The sequence below is a fragment of the Enhydra lutris genome, unplaced genomic scaffold (assembly GCF_002288905.1).
Source record: "Enhydra lutris kenyoni isolate GAN:26980312 unplaced genomic scaffold, ASM228890v2 scaffoldscaffold26, whole genome shotgun sequence".
Classification (NCBI taxonomy): domain Eukaryota; kingdom Metazoa; phylum Chordata; class Mammalia; order Carnivora; family Mustelidae; genus Enhydra; species Enhydra lutris.
In genome coordinates this window covers 13,331,149-13,354,146 of record NW_019154110.1, presented here as the reverse complement: position 1 = coordinate 13,354,146, position 22,998 = coordinate 13,331,149, and the positions used below count along the sequence as shown (strand labels likewise).

The following is a 22,998-nucleotide window of genomic DNA, read 5'->3' as shown; positions in this document are numbered from 1 at the left end:
CTGCCTACTTGTGGCCTCTGTCTGTCAAATAAATAAATAAAATCTTAAAAAAAAAAAAAAGAAACTCCGGTAAAGCAGCTTTGTATAGGGTTTGCCAAACTGATATTATGTATTATGTAAACGCTCTGTAAAGCTTATTTAAAAATATTATGCTCCTTGAAGGTTTTGGAAATTTGAACAGGTGATACTTTTCTGTGTCAGATAAAAGATTAAGCCAAAGCTTAAGGCATTTTTGAGTTAAGCAAGGGCAACCCACTGAGTAATCCATGGTCCCAGCTTAATGGTAATTGCTGAAGAGTTTGTGGTATTCAGAGATACATAGTCTTTTCAGTAGTTCATTGTGATGTTTTCTCTTGTTCTTGAAGTTCTTTAATCATAAGCTTGGTCTTTATGGATTTTTTTGGAAGGACTAGATAGATAGTGTTAAGAGCCAGGACTAGTAAGCTAGATTGCCTTGTTTCAAATTCCAGCTCTTACTGCTGTGCAACCCTTGGGCTAGTTACTTGACCTCTTTCCATCTCAATTTCCTCCTAGACAATGAAGTCAGTACCTTTACTGTTATGGTTAAATGAATAGATTTAAGTGAAGCATTCGGAATGGCATGTAGTTAACCATGACTGTTACCATTGTTACCATCATGTAGTCTGCTGAGCAGTTGCTGAGAGAACTCTTTCCCAATCCTTTTTGAAAGCATATCTTTTCATTGCTGCTAACTTGATCATTGTTTGCTCAGTATTTTTGTTTTGTTTTGTTTCAAGTTTTTATTTAAATTTTAGTTAGTTAACATATAGGGTAATATTGGTTTCAGAAGTAGAATTTAGTGATTCATCACTTATATATAGTGTTCACCAAAGTGCCCTCCTTAATGCCTTTCACCCATTTAGCCCATCCCCTGCCCACCTCCCTCCATCAACCCTCAGTTTGCTCTCTATAGTTGAGTCTCTTATATTTTGTTACCCTCTCCTTTTTTCCCCTTCCCTTTGTTCATCTGTTTTGTTTCCTAACTTCAACATGTGAGTGAAATCATACGGTATTTGTCTTTCTCTGACTTATTTCACTTAGCATAATACACTCTAGCTCCATCCATGTCTTTGCAAAGGGCAAGATTTCATTCTTTTTGATGGCTGAGTAATATTCCGTGTGTGTGTGTGTGTGTGTGTGTGTGTGTGTATGCATGCACCACATCTTTATCCATCAGTTGATGGACATTTGGGTTCTTTCCATAATTTGGCTATTGTTGATAATGCTGCTATAAACATCAGATGCATGTTGTTTAGTCAGTTTTAGTGAAGGTTCAATAAATAAATATATATACATTTCATTGTGTGTATATTTTACAACATATATGAGATTCTTTTAAAAAATGATATATTCCTGTGGGCTATTCTGTCAACCTTTTTGTATTATTGTTAATAGTTCACATTATTTGTGTAAGCCATAATGGAATTTGAGATTGAAATTTGAGAATTTGATGTTTAATGATATTTTCTAGCACTTACTTTCTTTGCATGGGAAGATTATTCTGCAATGACATCTATTGCCATATCTGTTCATTCATCCAGTCAGTGAGCAAAAGTCTTATATCTTGGTCTTTTACCAGGTTTTTGGGGGGGAAAACAGTGGGAAGAAAAGACATATTTTAGTTGGGAGCCTAATAGAGAAATAAGTATTTCAGTCGGGAACCTAACAGAGTAAAAAGTAAATACAAAAATGAAAGAATAAACACAGTGTAATAAATATTATGAAGTAAAAAAGGGTCCCGAGTTAATGCAGATATGTGCCTTTTTGAGACTCTAGTACAGTATATTTGGAATATAGCAACCTGAAATGAGGTAGGAGACATATTCATGGTCCACGTTATATAGAATTTTGCAGGCCATGGAAATGAATTTGGATTTGATTTTGACTGTAATAGGAAGTCGTTCTACAGTTTCAAGTAGGGGAGTAATAGGATTTATAAGAAGTCCACTCTTGTTTATATGTGAAGGATGAATTGAAGTGGACAAGAATAAAAGTAGAAAGAGAAATTAGGAGTCCATGGCAGTAATCTATGTGAGAGATGAAGATGGCCTGGACCCGAGTGGTGACAAAAAAGTGGAGAGCTGTAGGTGGTTACTAAATATATTTGAAATAGGACTGGGTCCTGGATTAGATGTGATGAGTAGGGAAATGAGAAGAGTCAGGAATGACTATGCTTCTGGATTTAGTAATTGGGTGGATGGTTATGCCAAGTACTAGGAGAGGGAAGATTTGGGGAGACCAGGTTTGTTACAAAGCGGGGGATGGGAATAAGGAAGAAAGGACATGTTAAATTTGAGATGCTTAGGAATCATCCAGATGTGTTGTAGGTTTACAGATCTAGAGATCAGGACCATTCAGGCTAGTATTTTAAACTACAGAACCAGAAAAATCACTTGGAGAGACAGGGAAGAGGAGAGGGCCCAGGTTAAGTAAAAGAGAACTGGCAAAAGGGGTCCAAGGAGTGTTTGAAGAAAGAATGATCAGAGGGACACCTGGGTGTCTCAGTCCATTAAGTGTCTGCCTTCGGCTCAGGTCATGATTCCAGGTCCCTGGGGTCGAGTGCCACATTGGCCCTTTACCTGCTGCTCCTCCTGCTTGTGCTCTCTCTCTCTCTCTCTCTCTCCCTCTCTGACAAATAAATAAAAAATGTTTTTTTAAATTGTTTTTCTTTATTTTTATTTTTTTAAAAGATTTTATTTGAGAGAGAGAGAAAGAGACTGATAGAACAGGAGTGGGAGGAGAGGGAGAAGCAGGCTCCCTGATTAGCAGGGAGCCCAATGCAGGGCCTGATTGCAGGCCCTTGGGATCATGACCTGAGCAGAAGGTAGACGCTTAACAGACTGAGCCACCCAGGCGCCCCCAAAAATCTTTCTTTTTTTTTTTTTAAAGAATGATCAGATACACAAAACTGATAAAGGTGGTTATACCTAGCAGGGAGTGTACTGAGGGAAACAAGATTTTTCATTTTTTTCATCTATATATACACACACATATATATATGTGTATATAGGTATAACATATGTAAAGCATGTGAAAGTTTTTACTTATTCAGAATTCTTTCAAGAAAGGGTCAGCTCTGGGATGCCTGGGTAGCTTAGTCAGTTAAGCATCTGCCTTTGGCTCAGATCATGATCCCAGGGTCATGGGATTGAGTCCCACATTGGGCTCAGTCCCTTGCTCAGCAAGGAGCGTGCTTCTCTCCATTCCTGCAGCTCCCCTTGCTTATGTACTCTCTCTCTGACAAATAAATAAATAAAATCTTTTTTTTAAAGATTTTATTTATTTACTTGACAGATCACAAGTAGGCAGAGAGAGAGATGGGGAAGCAGGCTCCCTGCTGAGCAGAGAGCCCAATGCGGGCTCTATCCCAGGACCCTGGGATCATGACCTGAGCTGAAGACAGAGACTTTAACCCACTGAGCCATCCAGGTGCCCCAAATAAATAAAATCTTTTAAAAAAGAAAAGGAAAGAAAAGAAGGACCAGGTCTGTCAAATCTTGCTCTACGGTTAAAATAGACCAAAATCCAGTGAAGTTAAAATTGATGATCTGACTAACCACTTCCATATTGTTGAGTCCAGTTCTTTCCAGAAACTCTCAAGTCTCCACATTGCAAAAAGTATTTAATCAAAGAGAATATGCAAGGTTCTTCTGCCCCTTAATAGTTTTTAAGATCTGTTTATAGGAGATTTTTAGTACTGCTTCAGTGGGACAAAAGAATTTTCCTTAAATTTTTTTATTAAGTAATCATAGGGATATCACTAAATTTTGGAACTAAATTGTTACATAGTAAAGTATACTGGATAAAAATGGTATCTCATTGTGACCTTGATTTATATATATATTTTTAAAGATTTTATTTATTTATTTGACAGAGAGAGATCACAGTAGACAGAGGCAGGCAGAGAGAGAGAGGGGGAAGCAGGCTCCCTGCTGAGCAGAGAGCCCGATGCGGGACTCGATCCCAGGACCCTGAGATCATGACCTGAGCCGAAGGCAGTGGCTTAACCCACTGAGCCACCCAGGCACCCTTGATTTATATTTTTTGATTGTCAGTGAGATCAAGTCAGTATCTTCATTTTCGGCCATATATATGTCCTCTGCTATGCCATACCTCTTTATGTCTTTATGTCTTTTGCCTGTTTTGCTTTTGTAGGGTTAACTTTTTTTTTTTTAAGATTTATTTATTTACTTATTTATTTGACAGGTAGATCACAAGTAGGCAGAGAGGGAGGCAGAGAGAGAGGGGGAAGCAAGCTCCCTGCTGAACAGAGAGCCCGATGCAGGGCTCGATCCCAGGACCCTAGGATCTTGACCTGAGCCGAAGGCAGAGGCTTAACCCACTGAGCTACGCAGGCGCCCTGGGTTATCTTTTTCTTAATATTTTTAATTCTTTATATAAGCGACCTACTTAGTCCTTTTCAGTTACGTGTTTCTCTGGTTTATCTTTTCACTTAAGATACCTTGTAATGAATTTGAGCTTTAATTTCAGTGTTCTTATTATTAGTCTTTTCCTTTATGGGTAGCTCTGTTTTGTGTGTCTTAAGAAACCATTCCCTATCCCAAGGCAAAAAGGTATTTTTATTTTCTTCTAGAAGTTTTGCTTTTCTACTTTTAAGTTGTTAATTCATCTGGAATGGAATTTTGTGCATGGCTCAAAGTAGGAATCCACTTTTTCTCTCCTTATATGGATAACCAATTTGAATAACCTCTCCTTTCCCTACTGCTCTATCTTGCCATAAAGAGTTCCAAAAATACAAAAATCTTTTGAAATGCCCATTTCTTATGTTTCTTGGTTGCTTTCTCTATTTCCATACCTATACAAAACAACCTTCATGGGGCGCCTGGGTGGCTCAATGGGTTAAAGCCTCTGCCTTTGGCTCAGGTCATGACCCTGGGTCCTGCTCCGCGGAGAGCCTGCTTCCTCCTCTCTCTCTGCCTGCCTCTCTGCCTACTTGTGATCTCTGTCTGTCAAATAAATAAATAAAAAACAAACAAGCAAACAAAAAAAAAAACAACCTTCATTCTTTATTACGTGTGTGTGTGTGTGTGTGTGTGTGTGTGTGTGTGTGTGTGTAGAGAGATACTCTGGACACAAGAACTTTGTCAGATACATGTATCTTGCAAGTATTTTCTCTCATTCTGTGGCTTACCTTTTTGGTTTTCTTAACAATGTTTCAAAAAGTTTTTAAACTTGGTAAAGTCCAGTTTATCAATTTTCTCTTTTATGGTTCATGCTTTTTAAATCCTAAGAAACATTTTTGTCTACTCCAAGATTGCAAAGATTTTCTCCTGTTTTTTTTTTTTTTTTTTTTTTTTTTTTCTTAGAAGCTTTATAGTATTCGTTCTTAGGTTTAGGTCTGTGATCCATTTCAAATCAGTAGTTGCGTTTGAGAAGTAAGGGTCGATGTTCACTTTTTCATAAGAATATTCAGTTATTCTAGTACTATTTGTTGAAAAGACTTTCACCATTGAATTGACTTTCTTTTCACCATTGAATTGCTTTGTACCTTTGTTGAAAATTAATTGACCCAGTATATGTGGGTCTAGTTATATACTCTCTGTTCTGTTCACTGATCTATGTCTGTCCTTTTGCCAGAACCATACTAATCAGTACTCTAGCTTTATAATAAATTCCGAAGTCAGTTGTGCAAGTCTTACAACTTTGTTCTTTAACCAAATTGTTTAATGTATTCTAAGTTCTTTGCATTTCCATATAAATTTGAATCCACTTATCACTTTTGATTTTTAAAAAAGCTTTCTTAAGAGGTTCTGGGTGGCTCATTTGGTTAAGCATCTGACTTCCGCTCAGGTCATGATCTCAGGGTCCTGGGATCCACTGAATATCATCAGCTCTGCACTCAGCGGGGAGTCTGCATCACCCTCTCTTTCTCTCTCTGCCCCCCCCCCTCACCTTTGATTTTTATTCTCCCTCTCGCTCCCAAAAAAAATCTTTAAAAAAAAAAAAAAAAGAGTTTGCTTGAGATTGCATTAAACCTATATATCAGTTTGAGAGAAATTGTTATAATGACAATATCAAGTCTTTCAAATAATGAACTTGGTATATTTCCCCATGTGTTTAGACCCTCTGTAATTTCTTTTCTTATTTTTTTAGAATAGGTCTTTTACGTATGTTGTTAAACTTACCTCAAGTATTTTATGTTTTAGATGCTGTTGTAAATGAAATTTCTCAAATTTAATTTTCTAATTGTTTATTCCAGGTATTTAATAGAAAGAGTGTTGGTTTGACCTTTAATCTGTGACCTTGCTAAATTCATTTATTAGTTCTAGTAGTTCTGAGCATTTTTCAGTTTTCTCTTATTTTGACCCATGAGTTTATATTTAAAACTGTTTGCATTACTTCAAAGTATGTACAAATGTTACATTTTTGTTACTAAAGTTTGACATAATTTTTTTAAGCTTTTATTTGAGAAAGAGTGCGTGTGGGTGCAAGAGCACGTTGTGGGGGACAGGTTCAGAGGGAGAAGCAGACTCCAGCTGAGCAGGGAGCTGGATGACATGGGGCTCAATCCCAGGACCCTGGGATCATGATCTGAGCTGCCCAGGCCCTCCTTGTTTGACATAATTTCTGAGTTTCCAGAGAATGTAGTCTATGATGCCCATTCTTTGGAATATGTTAATACTGGTTTCTTAGCTTAATCATAAGTAGCATATGAAAAAATTTGTGTTTTCTAAATGTGAGATGCTGAATTTTATATGTATCTATTCCTACATTAGTTTTTTTTGTTTGTTTTAAACATTTGTGGGTTTTTTTTGTTTTTTTTTTTAAGATTTTATTTATTTATTTGACAGAGATTACAAGTAGGCAGAGAGGCAGGCAGAGAGAGAGGAGGAAGCAGGCTCCCTGCTGAGCAGAGAGCCCGATGTGGAGCTCGATCCCAGGACTCTGAGATCATGACCTGAGCCGAAGGCAAAGGCTTTAACCCACTGAGCCACCCAGGCGCCCCCCTACATTAGTTTTTAAGGAAATTTTATTCTTTTTTTTTCCCCCCAAAGATTTTCTTTTCTTTTCTTTTCTTTTCTTTTTTTTTTTTTTGAGATAGAGAGCAGGCTTGCACATGAATTGGGGGGAGGGGCAGAGGGAGAAGCAGAATCCCTTCTGAGTAGGGAGCCGATCAGGGACTTTATCCCAGGATCCTGGCATCATGACCTGAGCCAAAGGCAGATGCTTAACCAGCTGAGCCACCCAGCTGTCCCCTACATTTTATTTCTTAATTGTATTGTTAAAATCTTTTATCATTGCTGGGGCGCCTGGGTGGCTCAGTGGGTTAAGCCTCTGCCTTCCACTCAGGTCATGATCCCAGGGTCCTGGGATTGAGCCCCGCATCGGGCTCTCTGCTCCGCAGGGAGCCTGCCTCCACCTCTCTCTCTCTACCTGCCTCTCTGCCTACTTGTGATCTCTGTCAAATAAATAAATAAAATCTTTAAAAAAAAAATCTTTTATCATTGCTTAACATTGTTTTTGTTTGCTTGAAATATCAGTAACTAATAGTTGTTTTGAAATCTCCCAGTATAAGGTTGGATTTATCCATTGCTCTGGGTATTTTTAACAATTTTTATGTTCTAAATTTTGATGCTATATTGTATTGGTGCTTTCAAATTTAGAATTGTTCTGTCTTCCTACTGAGTTAAATCTTTTATCATTATGTTCGCTGTCCCTAATTATGACTTCTATCTTTTGTCTTATTTTCAGCCTTTTTTTTTTTTTTAAGATTTTATTTATTTATTTGACAGAGAGAGACATGATGAGAGAGGGAACACAAGCAGGGGGAATGGGAGAGGGAGAAGGAGGCTCTTTGCAGAGCAGTGGGCCCAATGTAGGGCTCGATTTCAGGACCCTGGGATCATGACCTGAGCCGAAGGCAGCCGCTTAATGACTGGGCCACCCAGGCACCCCATTTTCAGCCTTTCTATGTCCTTATAAAAAATCATGGATTTTTAAAAAAATACAATTTGCAATCTTTTCAAAGTGACAAACTGTTATTGTTTAATTACTGGCATATTTGGACTACTTGGGCTTTTTCTATCAAGTACTATTTTGAAATTCCCCAACTTTAGGACACGTTAGCTCTCATCTTTCTCTTCCAGAGTTATATGTCATTATCCAAATTGCAATTCTTTTTAAAATTATTGTTACAGGGGCGCCTGGGTGGCTCAGTGGGTTAAAGCCTCTGCCTTCGGCTCAGATCATGATCCCAGGGTCCTGGGATCGAGCCCCGATTCAGGCTCCCTGCTCAGCGGGGAGCCTGCTTCCCCCTCTCTCTCTGCCTGCCTCTGTGCCTACTCGTGATCTCTATCAAATAAATAAATAATATCTTAAAAAAAATAAAATTATCATTAAAGACACTTACTATTTTAGACAATACTTGGTTAAATACCCTTACTTATTGGTTACTATCAATGTCTTTATTTTATTGGGCACACAGTTACAGACTATTTTATCTGAAAACTGACATTTTTCCATTGTTTTTTGGCTTTTATGTTGCTGTTGAGAATTCTGCTTTCATTCTAACTGTTCTTCCATTTTTATTTTTTATTTATTTTTATTTTTTAAAAGATTTTATTTATTTATTTGAGAGAAAAAGAGCGAGAGAGACAGAGCACATGCAGGCGGATTGGCAGAGGGAGAAGCAGACTCCCTGGTGAGCAGGAAGCCAGACGTGTGGCTCAATCCCAGGACCCAAAGACATCATGACCTGAGCTGAAGGCAGACACTTAACCATCTGAGCCACCCCAGCACCCCAATGTTCTTCCAGCAATCCGTCCTTTCTTTCCAACTTCTTTCAAGATTAAGACCTCTTTACTTTAGTGTTCTGCAATTTGATTGCAGTTTTTCTGGGTGGAATTTATTTTTATTTGTTCTACTTGGGATATATTTTACTTCCTAGATTGATGCACTCATTTTTGGAAATTTTAGGTCTTTATCCTTTTTTTTTTTTTTTTTTTTTAAGATTTTATTTATTTATTTGACAGAGAGAGACCACAAGTAGGCAGAGAGGCAGGCGGGGCAGGGAGCGGGGTGAAGCAGGCTCCCTGCTGAGCAGAGAGCCTGATGCGGAGCTCTATCCCAGGACCCTGGGATCATGACCTGAACCACAGGCAGAGGCTTTAACCCACTGAGCCATCCAGGTGCTCCAGGTCTTTTTCTTTTTGAATTTACATTTATCCCATTCCTTATATTCTTTTGGGATTGCAATGAAAGAAATAATAGACCTTCTCATTCCGTCCTCTGTGTCTCTTATTTGCTTATATTTTCCATCTTATCTCTGCTGCGTTCTTAATAAATTCCCTGGGTAGCTCATCCAGTTCAGTTCATCTGTGTTTGATCCATGCATTTAATCCATTGTTGGCTTTTATTTTCAACAGTTATTATTTCTAAAAGTTCCATTTGCTTTTCTTTCTTTCATAAGGTGTGTTAGTTTTTATCATGTGTTCATCTTTATAATTGCATCTTTTGTTCTGTAAACATTATATACATAGCTATTCTATAATATACTTAATCTGTACTTGAATCTCTGATATCTGTTGTTCTTGTCCTGAAGAGGTAGGGGATTGGTGGGGTCATTTGGAGAAGTCTATACTGATAATGGCTTGTTTCCTGGAACTTTTGTGAGTTTATTGATTGATCTTATTGTATTGGAGTCCGGCAGACCTAATTTACAAAGAGGGTTTACTTCTACTTCTGCTGAGAGCTAGAAAGGCACCTCTGATTTGGGACTACATCAGTGGCCTTTGTGGTGTAGCCCAGGAAATATTCTCTGCCTTTTTTGGGTCTCCTGCTGGACCTAGGAATTAAACTGATACAAGACATATTAATAGGAGAAAAGCATACAAACTTTACTTATTTTTTTACATGTAAATGGGAGCCTTCACAAGAGAATGAAGACCCCAAGAAGTGACCAAAGCAGGACGCTTTTATACCTTTTAGACCAAGAACAATGAATTTGTGAAGAATTGACAAAGAAGTTTGATCTAGAGGTAGTAAATGGTGAAGAAATATCTAGGAAAATAAGGGTTAATATGACAAAGTTTGTACAGATTTATCAGCCCTAAGTTCCCATCTCTGGTGATAAAAATGTCTTCCTTCCTCCTGGTAAAGGGAGGGTACCTTTTACACAGAAGTTCTCTTTCTTACTTTCAGGAAGAAAGAGGAGAGTCACAGTGTCCGTTTTAAGAAATGGAGTGCCATTTCTTTAAAGTGCCTTTAATTCAAAGTGATCAATATGCCAAAGTGGCAGATTTTGAGGTGACATTCTGTTTTTCTTCATGGGTTTTTGCCCAAAGAGAAAGTCACTAATACAGCTTCCCACCTCGAAGTTCAGTCTTCGAGGTGGGAAAGAGTGTTGCTCTCAGAATCTTTTCTCAGGGTAGCTTGAGACTTTGAATTGCTTGTTGCTCCTATCTGTCTCTTTCCTACTGCTCAGGTTTTCTTCCTTTCCCACCATGCCTCGAAATCACCTAACTCAGAGCATTCAGTCTCTCTGGGTCTGTTGTGTAGTTTACTTATTTTTTGAAGGGATGGAAGAGGACCTTGGAGACTGCCTCTTTCCTTTGTGGAACTGTGATTTCTCAAAGAATATATCCAATCCAGGGTCCATTTTACTGTCAAACCTTCTAGTACATGTACCTGACATCACATAGTATATGTTACTGAAAAGTTTCATTTACATTTTTCCATGTGCAATATTTTAGTTTATTTTATAAAAGTCTATCTTGAAGCCATGTGGATGCTAAGAATTCATTGTTACACATAATTACATCATATTTTATCTACTCAGTAGGTTCTAATTTTCTTAAGGTAGAAGTGAAGGTTCCTAAATGATTATTATCGGGAAGCTATTTAATATTTAAGAGAAAATGAAACCCAAAATACCCTTTAAAGTGGGCAAACAATGACAATTCAAAGTAGAAGGTGCTGAGATCATTCTGGTCTCTTTAATGTTGAATGACCAAAAAATACCAACAGTTACTTCCATTTACCAGTCTTAATGGGTGTAGTGGGAACATTACTACCATTTCAGTGGATGGATAACATACAGCAAGTTCTAGTATTTTTTCCAAACTGTGGATAATTAAAAAAATCTGTTGCGTTGCTCATAAAGCTTAGAACTATATGGATAAAATCCTTCATTTTGATTTAAATAATCTGAAATATGTGCCTTTGTCACTTACAAATATTCTGTGATTTAGCTTATTCTCTTACTAATGACTTGTATGGGCTAGTTTATATTACCCAGGTTTTTAGAGGCAGTAAAGTTAGGGAGTCTGTTAAGCAATCTGAGCTTAAAATTTTGTCAGACATACACAAATAGTAAAAACCCACAAAGAAATGACTGAAAGAACCAAGGATAGTCATCCGATTTTAATGACAGTCCGTTATTTGTCTGTTTGTGAGAATCGACAGAGATGAATGTTCTCCTGATTCTACTAATGGGAAATGTTTGTAAATACTAGAACATGTTAAACTTTTAGAACTATTTTATTACCATTTTGTTTTTTCTGTGACTCCGGAATTCCTTGGTGAGAATTGAAAGGATCTCACTGGACTGTTTTGTGTAGTAGAAGCATTAAATTTGGATGTAGAAACGTGAGGTTGGACTCTCACTTTGCCATTTATATGCTGCTGAATTGCAATTTAGGGCCCATCCAGCCCTTGAATTTCTCATTTGTAGAAGGCAAGGATTAAAATAACTGTTCCCTACAAAGAGTTGTTAGTATCAGTTTAGCTAATCTGTATGTAAACTATAAATCACTATACAGAGTAGTTATTGTTACATAAACCCAAACCCTAACCTTGGGCTAAGTAGAGTTCTTAGAGTATTAGAATAGAAAGAAAATTATGGCAGTAATTTATTATATGTGCCTGGTAATTGGATGGGGAAAGAGAGATGCAGAAATGTGGAGTAACATTCCCAAGGTCTCACAGTTAGCTGAATCTCCCAACTTTGGAACCTTAGTCTCCCATCTTTTTAGTGAAAATGATTTGCTAAGATTGTGTTGGTTATGAAAAACTGAGTGAACGTTTAGTAGATTGAGAGAAAATGAGAAATGGGGTTTTTCAAACTGTAATTTTACAAGTTACATATTTTCTGTATTAAAATAATATCATGCTTTTACCCAAAGGAACATAGAATTACATTTTTATATATTGTACATGAGAGATAAACATTCCCCCCAAACCTATGAAACTCTCAAAGAAGGGGGTCCCTAAAATGTCCTCCAGGTTGTATCTTTTTAAAATAGGGATTTTTACTTAAAATTTTATGTAATTAAAAATCAGATCTGGAGCAATGGCCTTTTCAACAATTAGGAGACTGTTCAGTGTATTTTACACTTCACTAAATTAAGTTGAGGGACATTTTAAGCCAGAAATATATACCTTCATAACCTGTTAACTGATTATTGGGATGTATATATATATATATATATATATATATATATATATATATTTCAAATGCCTTTAAATTGTATCCTAACTTGGGGTTTTAATTTGTTTAATTCCAATAGACTTTAGAAAGTTCAAAAAGAGGGGTGCCTGATGGCTCAGTTGGTTAAGTGGCCAGCTTTTGATTTAGGCTCAGGTCACAATCTCAGGGTCCTGGGATTGAGCCCTGCATTGAGCCTCATGTGGGGCTCTGAGTTCAGTGGAGAAGCTGCTTGAGGATTCTCCCTCTCTTTCTGTACCTCCACCTTCCGTTCCCTCGAAAATAAATAAATATTTTTTTTAAAAAAGAAGTTCAAAAAGATTCAAGGACTTCTTTTTTCATGTATTCTTATTCAAATAATGAATTTTTCAGAGAACATACTTTTACACTGCTCAACCAGGTGATAATCTCTGGCTTCTAGAGTCAGATGATCTAATAGTCACTGATATTGTGCATGATATTGAGTTACCTTTGGCTTTTTACCCCTGCACAAACTATATGAAAGCCTCACTGGTCAAAATATATTTATTACTGTTTGTTTAGATTATTAAGTTTCCAATAATAAATTTCAATTTCTTAATAGTTCTAGAGAAATAATACAGCTATTTTGAAGTACTCTTTGAATGAATATACTAGTCTAATTATACACACTTCTAAAAGCAAGAAAGGTTACTGAAATATTCAAGTTGGCTGTCTTTGCATGCCTTTTATGAAGAACAGTGTGCATTATTGAGAAACCTGACTTAATATTTTTGTGAGAAAGTAGAGTCATTTGAATAAATTATTTTTTTTTTCCAAGGAAGTGTGTTCATTTTATTTTGGAATACAGTGGCCAAGAAAATTAGAATTGGTGGCTTCATCACTCTTTTCCTTTTCTTGTTAAATTCTCCACTGATATTACTCTGGGATTTGCTATTTTCCTGTCATCCATAAATGTATTCTGTGTTGCTTTAGGGAATTCAAAGTAATTTAGTTTCACATTGTTTTTGCATTACAAGTGTAGCTAATGTTTAAAATGAATAGAGTATTATAGTCTTAGCGGTGAATGTACAACCTACAAAGAACCTTTGTGAGCTGATTTTGGCAGTATTTTCTCAGCACTTCTGCCAGAAACAAAAGACCCCATATATCTTAATATCAACCTTTCATTTTAAATGCTTCAGCTATATTTAAAATCTGCTAGTTGCAACTTTTATAAAGCATTCCTTGTATCTAGATATATTTTCACAATGAAAATTATTATTTGATATTTGAGTTATGCTTCTTTCCTTTTTTGTCTTCTAATCCTATCCATACACCTATAGTTTATTTTAACAGTTTCATTCCTAAAAATAAAACTTAACTTAGTTGCATGCTATTAAAATTGATATTACAACTTTCACTGCAAAATAAGCTCCATTGAATGTCAGAAATATGTGCTAGATTCCTATTTGAGGAGATTTCAGTCCTATAAACAGGCTAGGAATACTTTGGATTTATCCCCACGCATAGGAATCTGACTGCCATCACAAATTTCAAAAAAAAATTTTTTTAAAGACTTCATTTATTTACTTTCAGAGAGGAGAGTGAGTATGAATTTAAAATAGCTGAAGAGTTGGGTGATTTTTCTCCAGTTACATTCACCTGTTCACACAGACCATAAGGATGCAGGTTGTTCCAGGGACAGTGCAGTTTTGCTAAGTGTAAATATGATTGAGGAAGATGGAGACGAAGGAATTGAGGATGTTTTCAAGGGAGTTTGAAAAGACAAGAAATAGTATAAAATATTTTTAAAAATGGTTGAAGTCCAAAAAAAGTTTTCATGCTTTTGTAAGCTTAACTACTTATTTAAAGATTTTATCTAAATAAAATCTTGACAGAGCGAGAGAGGGAACAAAATCAGGGGGATTGGAAGAGGGAGAAGCAGACTCCTTGCCGAGCAGTGGGCCCAATGCAGGGCTTGATCCCAGGACCCTGAGATCATGACCCAAGCTGAAGGCAGACATTTAATGACAGAGCCACCCAGGCACCCCAATAAGCTTGACTATTTAGAACACAGGTGATTCTTTGTATGTTTGGCTTTATATTTATAGTTCTTTTGGGAATGGCACAAGTTTTCCAAAAGTTGTTTTTAAAACTGTGAACTTATTTTGTAATAAGTAGACTGATTAAAAGAAAATAACTTCGTTCCCTTGGCTATTTCTTACAAAAGTAAATTCCAGACTGTTTTGTTTTCCAGAGAGTTTTTTGAGTAGGAAATGTCAGTAAGCTGCTTTCTTTTTTAAGATATTGTGTAAGAATACATTATTTGCTCAAATGAAAATTCCTGTTGCAATATCTTTAAAAACATCTTCAAATAGTTGCATAATACCATTGTCATAAGTAAGGACTCAAACCGACTCATTGTTTTGGATAAAAGTTTTTATCTTTTTTTTTTTTTTTTAGATTTTACTTATTTGATAGAGACAGAGAGAGAGTACAAGCTAAGAGAGAGGGACAGGCAGAGGGAGAAGGAGAAGTGGGTTCCCTTCTGAGCAAGGAGCCTGATCCTTCTGAGCAAGGAGCCTGATTCGGGACTCCATCCTAGGACCCTGGGATCATGACCTGTGGCAAAGGCAGAAAACCGACTGAGCCACCCAGGCACCCAGAAGTTTTTATCTCTTAAAGGTGATGCTATGGGAAAGAGTAAACCTGGGGAAATGAGGTCAGTTATGCTGTTTTGCAGAGGGACAAGTTTTAGGATTTTTTTTTCATAGCACACATGCCCCTTTGTGACTTGTTTATCTTTTTGCCACAAATTAATTACATTTTATTCATTGCAACATAGGTGAATGGCTGTTCATCTCTGAAAAAAAAATTGGGTACAGAATTTGTCTTAATATGAATGTACCAGTTTTAAGTTTTTACAGAACTTAAGTATGGCTTCTAGTTAAATATTAGAAGATAGAAAATCCTACACTGCTTTATTTGGTCCACTTCAGTATCCTCAGTTAATTTTATTCAGAAAGCGTGATTTGTGGAATACATTTACATTTTGTGAACCAATTGTAATGCTCTGAATTTAGAGTATTTTCACAAAATAACTTCATTTTAGCTTTTTTTTGTAATTGCTTGGACTATATCTTTTGAAAACATTTTCGCATAAGTATGACTTAAGTTTGCAGAATCAAAATTTCCAGCTTTAATGAACTCTTCTGAATATACTGAACTCTGAGCTCCCATATTTGCTCCTGTACTTTATTTCTCATCATTACAACTAGTATATATCTTGAGTTCATATGAAAAGTGAGACAGTGTATTAGTATTTTATATACATTACCTTGTTTGATCCTCATAACAACCCTTTGATATGTGTCATGTTATCTCTTTTTAAAGGTTAAAGAAACTCTTGTTTAGAGAGATTGAGAAATTTGTACAAGCTCATGGAGTAGATACGTACAGAGTTTGAGTTTGAATCCATTCTGTTAGACTCCAAAATCTGTTTTCTTCCCACTAAGTTAGATACTGTATATCTGTTTCATTTTAAGTGAAATCCTGTGCTCATCTGGCTTCCCTTGCAGAAGAAGGAACCCTTTGGAGGACAAGGACCTTGTGTTATTCATATTTATGTCTTCAGAGCCTGGTACAGATTCCAGAATTTTTAAAATAAGCACTGAATGAAAGACACTGACATCAACGAAATGGTAGCAATGAGGCATGTACCAATTAAGTAGTTTCTCTAGTATAAGCACTTACTGCTTCATATACCTCCAACCCTTTTGATGTGGTTATACACATGGATGCCCCAAAACACACACACACTCTTTCATCCTTACCAATCCTGCAACATTGAGAATTTGTTCTCATTTTGTAGATCGGAAAACCAAGATATAGGGGTGCCTGCCTGGCTCAGTTGGTAGAGCATGTGACTCTTGAGCTTGGGGTTGTGACTTTGAGCCCCATGTTGGGTGTAGAGATTACTTAAAAATAAAATCTAAACAATAATAACAACAACAAGCAAACAAAAGAAAAGATCTAGGAAAAAAATGTGGTTTGCTTAAGATCGCACCACTAGTTAGTGACAAATTTGGGATGCAAATCAAGATTTTCAAACTTTCAACCTTATAACCATCTACTCCAGGCTATCCATCTGTGCTAGTGGAAACCTATACTTTATTTCCTGATGTGTTTATTTGCTTATTGAGAAATAATGGCAGGAAAACAAAGGTGTCCACAAATGGATTGTGTCTAAAGAAGACACCTTCTGTTGAAGTGATGAGTGTATACTCTATGCTCAGTCTTTTTATATATAGTCTGTCACTTATTTTCCTTTACAAAGCATATATTTTGCAAGTGGTAATTATAGTTAGAATTTTAGTCAAAGAATAAAATAGTTCCAACTAACAAACTGTAGGAACATTAAACCCATGACCGGGGCACCTGGGTGGCTCAGTGGGTTAAAGCCTCTGCCTTCGGCTCAGGTCGTGATCTCAGAGTCCTGGGATCGAGCCCCACATCGGGCTCTCTGCTCAGCAGGGAGCCTGCTTCCTCCTCTCTCTCTGCCTGCCTCTCTGCCTACTTGTAATCTCTGTCTGTCAAATAAATAAATAAAACCTTAAAAAAAAAAAAAACATGACCATATCATACTGTAATCCTGGTCTAGCAGGATTCCTGGCACATTCAGAGTATATTAAAAACTGCTTTGCAGACTTGCTCAAAATACTGTGCTGCTGCTGCTTTTTTTTTTTAATTTGAGAGAGAGAGCGAGCGAGCAAGCATGGGGGATAGGGGCAGAGGGAGAGAGAGAGAATCAGCTCAATCGCAGCACCCTGAGACCATGACCTGAGCCAAAATCAAGAGCCAGCCAGGTGCCCTGAAGTACTGTGCTTCTTGAGTAGAAAGATTTGCTTTACTAACACCTGAAGAATGATAACAGTTATAGGCAATCTGGTGTTTTTGTGTAGAATAATTATGTCAGCACAATTTATATGTTGTAATACAGGACTTTTTAAAAAAGATTTATTTATTTATTTGACAGACAGAGATCGCAAGTAAGCAGAGAGAGTGGGGGAAGCAGGCTCCCTGCCAAGCACAGAGCCTGATGTGGGACTCGATCCTAGGACCCTGAGATCATGACCCGAGCCAAAGGCAGAGGCTTAACCCACTGAGCCACCCAGGCACCCCTGTAATACAGGGATTTAAAGTAAAAATTTATACTTCTACATGTAATATGAAGCATGATATAAAGAGTACATTTAACATATCTTAAACACTTATAATTTTTATTTTTTTAGGCCCTTTTTTTTTCAGTAGAATTTTTTCCTAATTTGTCTTCGATGTGTATCAACATTTTTGACATGTTTGGTAGTATAATCCATTTTTTTCTAATAATGCTTTAAAAAACTATGAAAGATGGGTAAAATTTGAGTAGTGTGTATAATATTAAATTATGCATTAGAAAAACTTCAGGAGCATCTGGGTGGCTCAGTCAGTTAAGCATCTGACTCTTGATTTCGGCTCAGGTCATGATCTCAGGGTTTTGAAATCAAGCTTCATATTGGGCTCTATGCTGGGCATGGAGCCTGCTTAAGGTTCTCTCTTGGGGCACCTGGTGGCTCAGTCGGTTAAGCATCTGACTTAGGCTCAGGTCATGATCTCTGGGTCCTGGGATTAAGCTCTGTGTCAGACTCTGCATTCAGCTGGGAGCCTGTTCTCCCTCTCCCTCTGCCCCTCCCCTGCTTGTGCACGTGCGGATGTTCTCTCTCTGTCTCTCTGTCTTAAATAAATAAAATCTTAAAAAAAAAAAAAAAAGATTCTTGGGACACCTGGGTGGCTCAGTGGGTCAAGCATCTGTCTTTGGCCCATGTCATGATCCCAGGGATCCCAGGATTAAGTCCCACATCGGGCTTCTTGCTCAGCGGGGAACCTGCTTCTCCCTCTGCTTGCTGCTTCCCTGCTTGTGCGCTCTCTCTCTCTGGCAAATAAATTAAAAAATCTTTAAAAAAAAGATTCCCTCTCTCCCTTTGCCCCCCCCCCCAAACTTCAGATATTATAGCTTATCGATATTTGAAGGTGCTAGTGTTTTATCTCCTTCTACAGTGGACAAATTGCCTCTAAATTTTAATCTGGAAGATCACTAGAATGACTGAAAAAGGTGTACAACTGCATGACTTTTATATTTTTACTATTTCTATTCGAGTTTCTATACAAATTATTCAAATCTTGGTTATAAAAGAAAATCAAAGTGTAAACACATTATTCAGATAACATACAGAATATTACTACCATGTTGTTTCTCAGTTTTATTCAGTCATAAATGCAAAGTAGAAGTATGTAACGTATCATTGGATTTTATTTGCTTTATTAGCTCCTCAAGAGTTATTGATCTATGAAATGGCAGAGAATGGAAAAAATTGTGACCAGAGACGTGTAGCAATGAACAAGGAACAATATAATGGAAGCTTCACAGGTAAATTATGGTGGTTTGGAGGGAGAAGATCTGCAGGTTTAAATTATATCCTTTCCATTGAAGTAAAATAGAAATATATCTAATACTTACTGTCTTTTGTTAATATAATAAGAAAATAAGATTCTTGTATGTCTTATATAAGATTACAGAAGTCCCCCCTGCCCCTTGTCTGCATTTTCTTTTTCCACGGTTTCAGTTACCTGTGGCCAACTGCAGTCCAGAAACAGAATGATCTATTATTAGAAGGTCAGTAATAACCCAATGCCAGGTTACAATGCCTACATCATTCACTTTACTTCATCTCATCACATAGACATTTTATCATATCACGTAATCTCAAGGACAGTACAGTAAGACACTTTGAGAGAGAGAGTTAACATTCATATAACTTATAGTATATTTTTATAATTGTTTTATTATTACTGCTGTAAATCTTGCTACCTAATTTATAAATTAAACTATCACAGCTATATAGATATAGGAAAAAATATATATAGGGTTCAGTACTGTCTGTGGCTTCAGGCATCCACTGGGGATCTTGGAACATGTCCCCTACAGATAAGGGGAGACTACTGTAATTATCTTTTGCTTACTCCTCATAGTAAGTGGAATTATGGGCCAGTGCCTATATGGTGAATTTTGATAGTGATAGCAGAAGCAGCCTAGTCACTGTCACATCAGGAGTGTTCTAGGTACAAGATTAGTATTTGTTAATCTTACGGCGTGTTAAGTATTTATTTGGTATTGTTTGGTGCTCAGTTTTATCATGCCATTTTGTAACTTTAGAAGCAAATTATAAAGTTACTTATTACACTAATCCTAAATACACAAATATCAAAAAAGTCAGAATGTGATCATTGTGGGTTTATTTTAAATTTTTCATTTGTGACAAATTTATATTTTCACCAAATTTGGAGTTTGTGGTAAATTTCAGTGTATTTGACTCTTATTCATACATTTACCAAAAGAAAAAAAAAAAGCCCTGAAAACCCTGAAAATTATCGCTTTTATTTACATAGATGGTTTAAGTAGGAACTTAAAATGTGTTTAAAGGGTAATGACAGATTTTTCACTTCTCTTAATTGTAATGGTTTTCTTTTTGACTTCTAAATTGTTTGGCATCTCAAACATATTACAAATAATAATTTGGCATGGTGCTAATATATCATAAAAATTCTCTTATATTGGAAGAAGTACAGGCTCTCTGAAATAGTAGTTTCTCTTTGTCTTGATCACTACATTGCCTTGCAGAAGACATTTTGCAGCATTTATCTGACTTTTGGTTACTCTGATCATTGATAAATTTTATATCATTTCACCAAGAGTTTCAGGATTCAGAGATAGGCATGCATATATCATATAGTCTCTTTCATATTAGGAGCTTTTGCATGTTATTTTTTTCTGTCCTTTCTTTCAAAAAGCATGTACTTTTATATATTCTTCCCCTGCTGCCCACCCCTTGGAATTTCAAATTAATGTTAGTATGACACATTTACTCTCCTGTACTGTGGGCTTTTTTTTTTTTTTGGCTTAATATTTCCTAGAGATTGTGCTATAATTGCACATGAAGAACTTCTTCATTATGGCTGCTTAATATCCCATTGTATGAGTATACCATACTTTAATCACTCCTCTGACTTCTGCTGTTAATATCTAAGTTGTTCATAATCTTTTGCTTAGACAAGTAACATTGCGTTTAATAAACTTGTACAAGAGACATTTCACCTCATACCTAATCATTCTTAGAAATGCAATTACTGGGTTATAAGGTATATGCGTTGGTAATTTTGATAATGACCTTAATTGTACACTTACACACTTATTAAGTGTCAGACTCTTCTGAAAGCTTTACATACATTAGCTCATTTAATCTTTGCAGTGACCCTAAAAAAGTAAGTACTATTTTCATCTTCATTTTAGAAAGGGGAAAACTGAGACATAGAAAGGTTAACTAACTTGCGCAGGGTCACATGACCTGTAGCCAAGATTTGGAACCAAGTAGTTTGCCTTCCTGTTTTGAACTCTAAACCACTTTGTTCTGTAATATGATACTAATTGCCCTTCATAGAAGATGGGCTAACTTAGTATCCCAATAGCATACAAGAAAGGAAACTTGTGTCTTGAGAATGAAATGATTGCAAAAATAGTTCTCAAGAGTAGAGTAGAAGCACTTAGTCTGTCTAGGACTTATTGTGTGAACACATTGCTTGTTTTTTGAGGTTAATATGCAGCCCTTCAAATGTGGTATGGAAAGCAGATAAATTTTGAAAGTGATTGGAAAAAGTGAACATTCTGTTTAGATTTCTGCGCTGTTTTTCAGACCCCTCTTCAATGAATGAAAAGAAGAGGAGGGATCGGGAAGAAAGGCAGAATATTGTCCTATGGAGACAGCCACTCATTACCTTGCAGTATTTTTCTCTGGAAATCCTAGTAATCTTGAAGGAATGGACCTCAAAGTAAAGAGTCTTTTATTACCTTTTATGTAAACCTTATTTACTAATTTAGAAATCTTTAACATTCTCCTACTCTCTACCAACTGCTCTTTCAAAATGAATTAAATTTAGAATGTTTTAGGACCATATTTATTTTCCTTTCTATAGTTTGAAGAAAAATAGATTAGGGGAACATATTGCTATTTGCTCACTGGATTATTACAGTTGACCCCTGTCTTATGTTGAATCTTTTATGCAAAGGAGAACATAGGAAATGAGAGAGAAGTTGGGCCTGTGTGCAAGAGATACACTGATTATTTAGTAGGCCAGGGTTCAGGATACGTGGCACTTTTACTGATAATTTGAGCCAATGAAGAAGTACTCTGTCAAGGAAATGTGTTGTATCTTAAAGATTAGTACTTATGAGCCCTGTTTCAGATATCATAAAGACCAACTTGAACTTTTGCATGCCTTATCATTTTGGGCCTGCCTTTCTAAGTTATTATCTTTAATAATGTCTTACGTTTTTATTGTACTTAGAGTTTATAAAACATTTTGTAACATTTTTCAGTTCATTTGATCCTTAAAGCAACTCTGAAACTAGTAAAACAAATACATGATTACAGTTGACCCTTGAACAACATGGGGATTGGGGGTGCCAACCCCCACATAGTTGAAAATACAACTTTTGACTCCTCAAAAACATAACTAGTAATAGCCTACTTTTGACCAGAAGCTTTGTGTATGTATTGTTATACTGTATTCTTATAATAAGCTAGGGAGAAGAAAATATTATTAAGAAAATCATAAAGAAGAGAAAATATATGTATAGTACTATACTGTAAAAAAAAAAAAATCCACATATACTCCCGTGCAATTCTGACCCGTGTTGTGGTCAACTGTATTATGATTTTAAAAACAAGAAATAGAATCAGATTGGTTAAGTGTCTCTCTCAAAGTGCAATACTTAGGGACTTTGACCCAGGTCCTCTAACTTGAAGGCCAGTGCTTTTCTCATTATATTATGATGCCTCTCCCGGTGAGAAGTTGGGATATAAACAAGATCAGTCTTTTTTGGGTAAAGGAAAGGCTACAGTAGGGTTTATGATTAAGAAATTGGTTGTTCTGTACCCATTTATCTTCTCTTAGCCTCCTTTTGTATCCCAAGAGACCATCGTGTTTAAGGACAGAAGAGTTCAGCCCCCAAAAAACTGATTCTATAGCTATGCTAAATAACCTAAGTGCTTCAACAAGAACTTGTTTTGGGAGTGATAAGTCCTGTGAGATATTTCATTTGTTTTTGTTTTTAAATTGTTTTTAAGATTATGGCATCGTCAAAGCATTGTGGTGTCTTTTTTACTGCTGCTTGCTGTACTTATAGCTACGTATTATGTTGAAGGAGCACATCAACAGGTAAGAGGTTCAGCAGCTTTTCTGTTCTTGTACCTCTTGTACCTCCCAAACAGTTTCAAAATGGAACTGTTGTGGGTTTGACAAAATTTCTACCCTCCACATTTTTAGACTTGGTTTTGTTTTTTAAATTTATCTCATAACTGATACCTTACTGTCTTTCTTTTAAGACCAAATATTAAAAATATTCTTGTCGCAGTTGATGGCTGCTGAGCCTTTATATTTGGCATAGATCATTTTTACTTTCAAGGATTCAAATGTAA

General features: G+C 36.4%; 1 protein-coding gene across 4 annotated transcripts in view; it reads left to right on the top strand.

The window, feature by feature from the left end:
* LOC111151612 (vacuole membrane protein 1) overlaps positions 1-22,998 on the top strand; it is a 153,053-nt gene that overhangs the window by 3,158 nt on the left and 126,897 nt on the right. For 2 of the 4 annotated variants that reach the window (XM_022509710.1, XM_022509709.1), the window contains exon 1: positions 21,217-21,349. In XM_022509710.1, the coding sequence (XP_022365418.1) occupies positions 21,275-21,349 (75 nt within the window). In that variant the 5' untranslated portion in view covers positions 21,217-21,274. Of the gene's footprint in view, positions 1-18,791; positions 18,894-19,089; positions 19,140-21,213; positions 21,350-22,647; positions 22,739-22,998 lie in introns of those variants that run through there. The other 2 variants (XM_022509711.1, XM_022509708.1) reach the window with 2 other exon arrangements.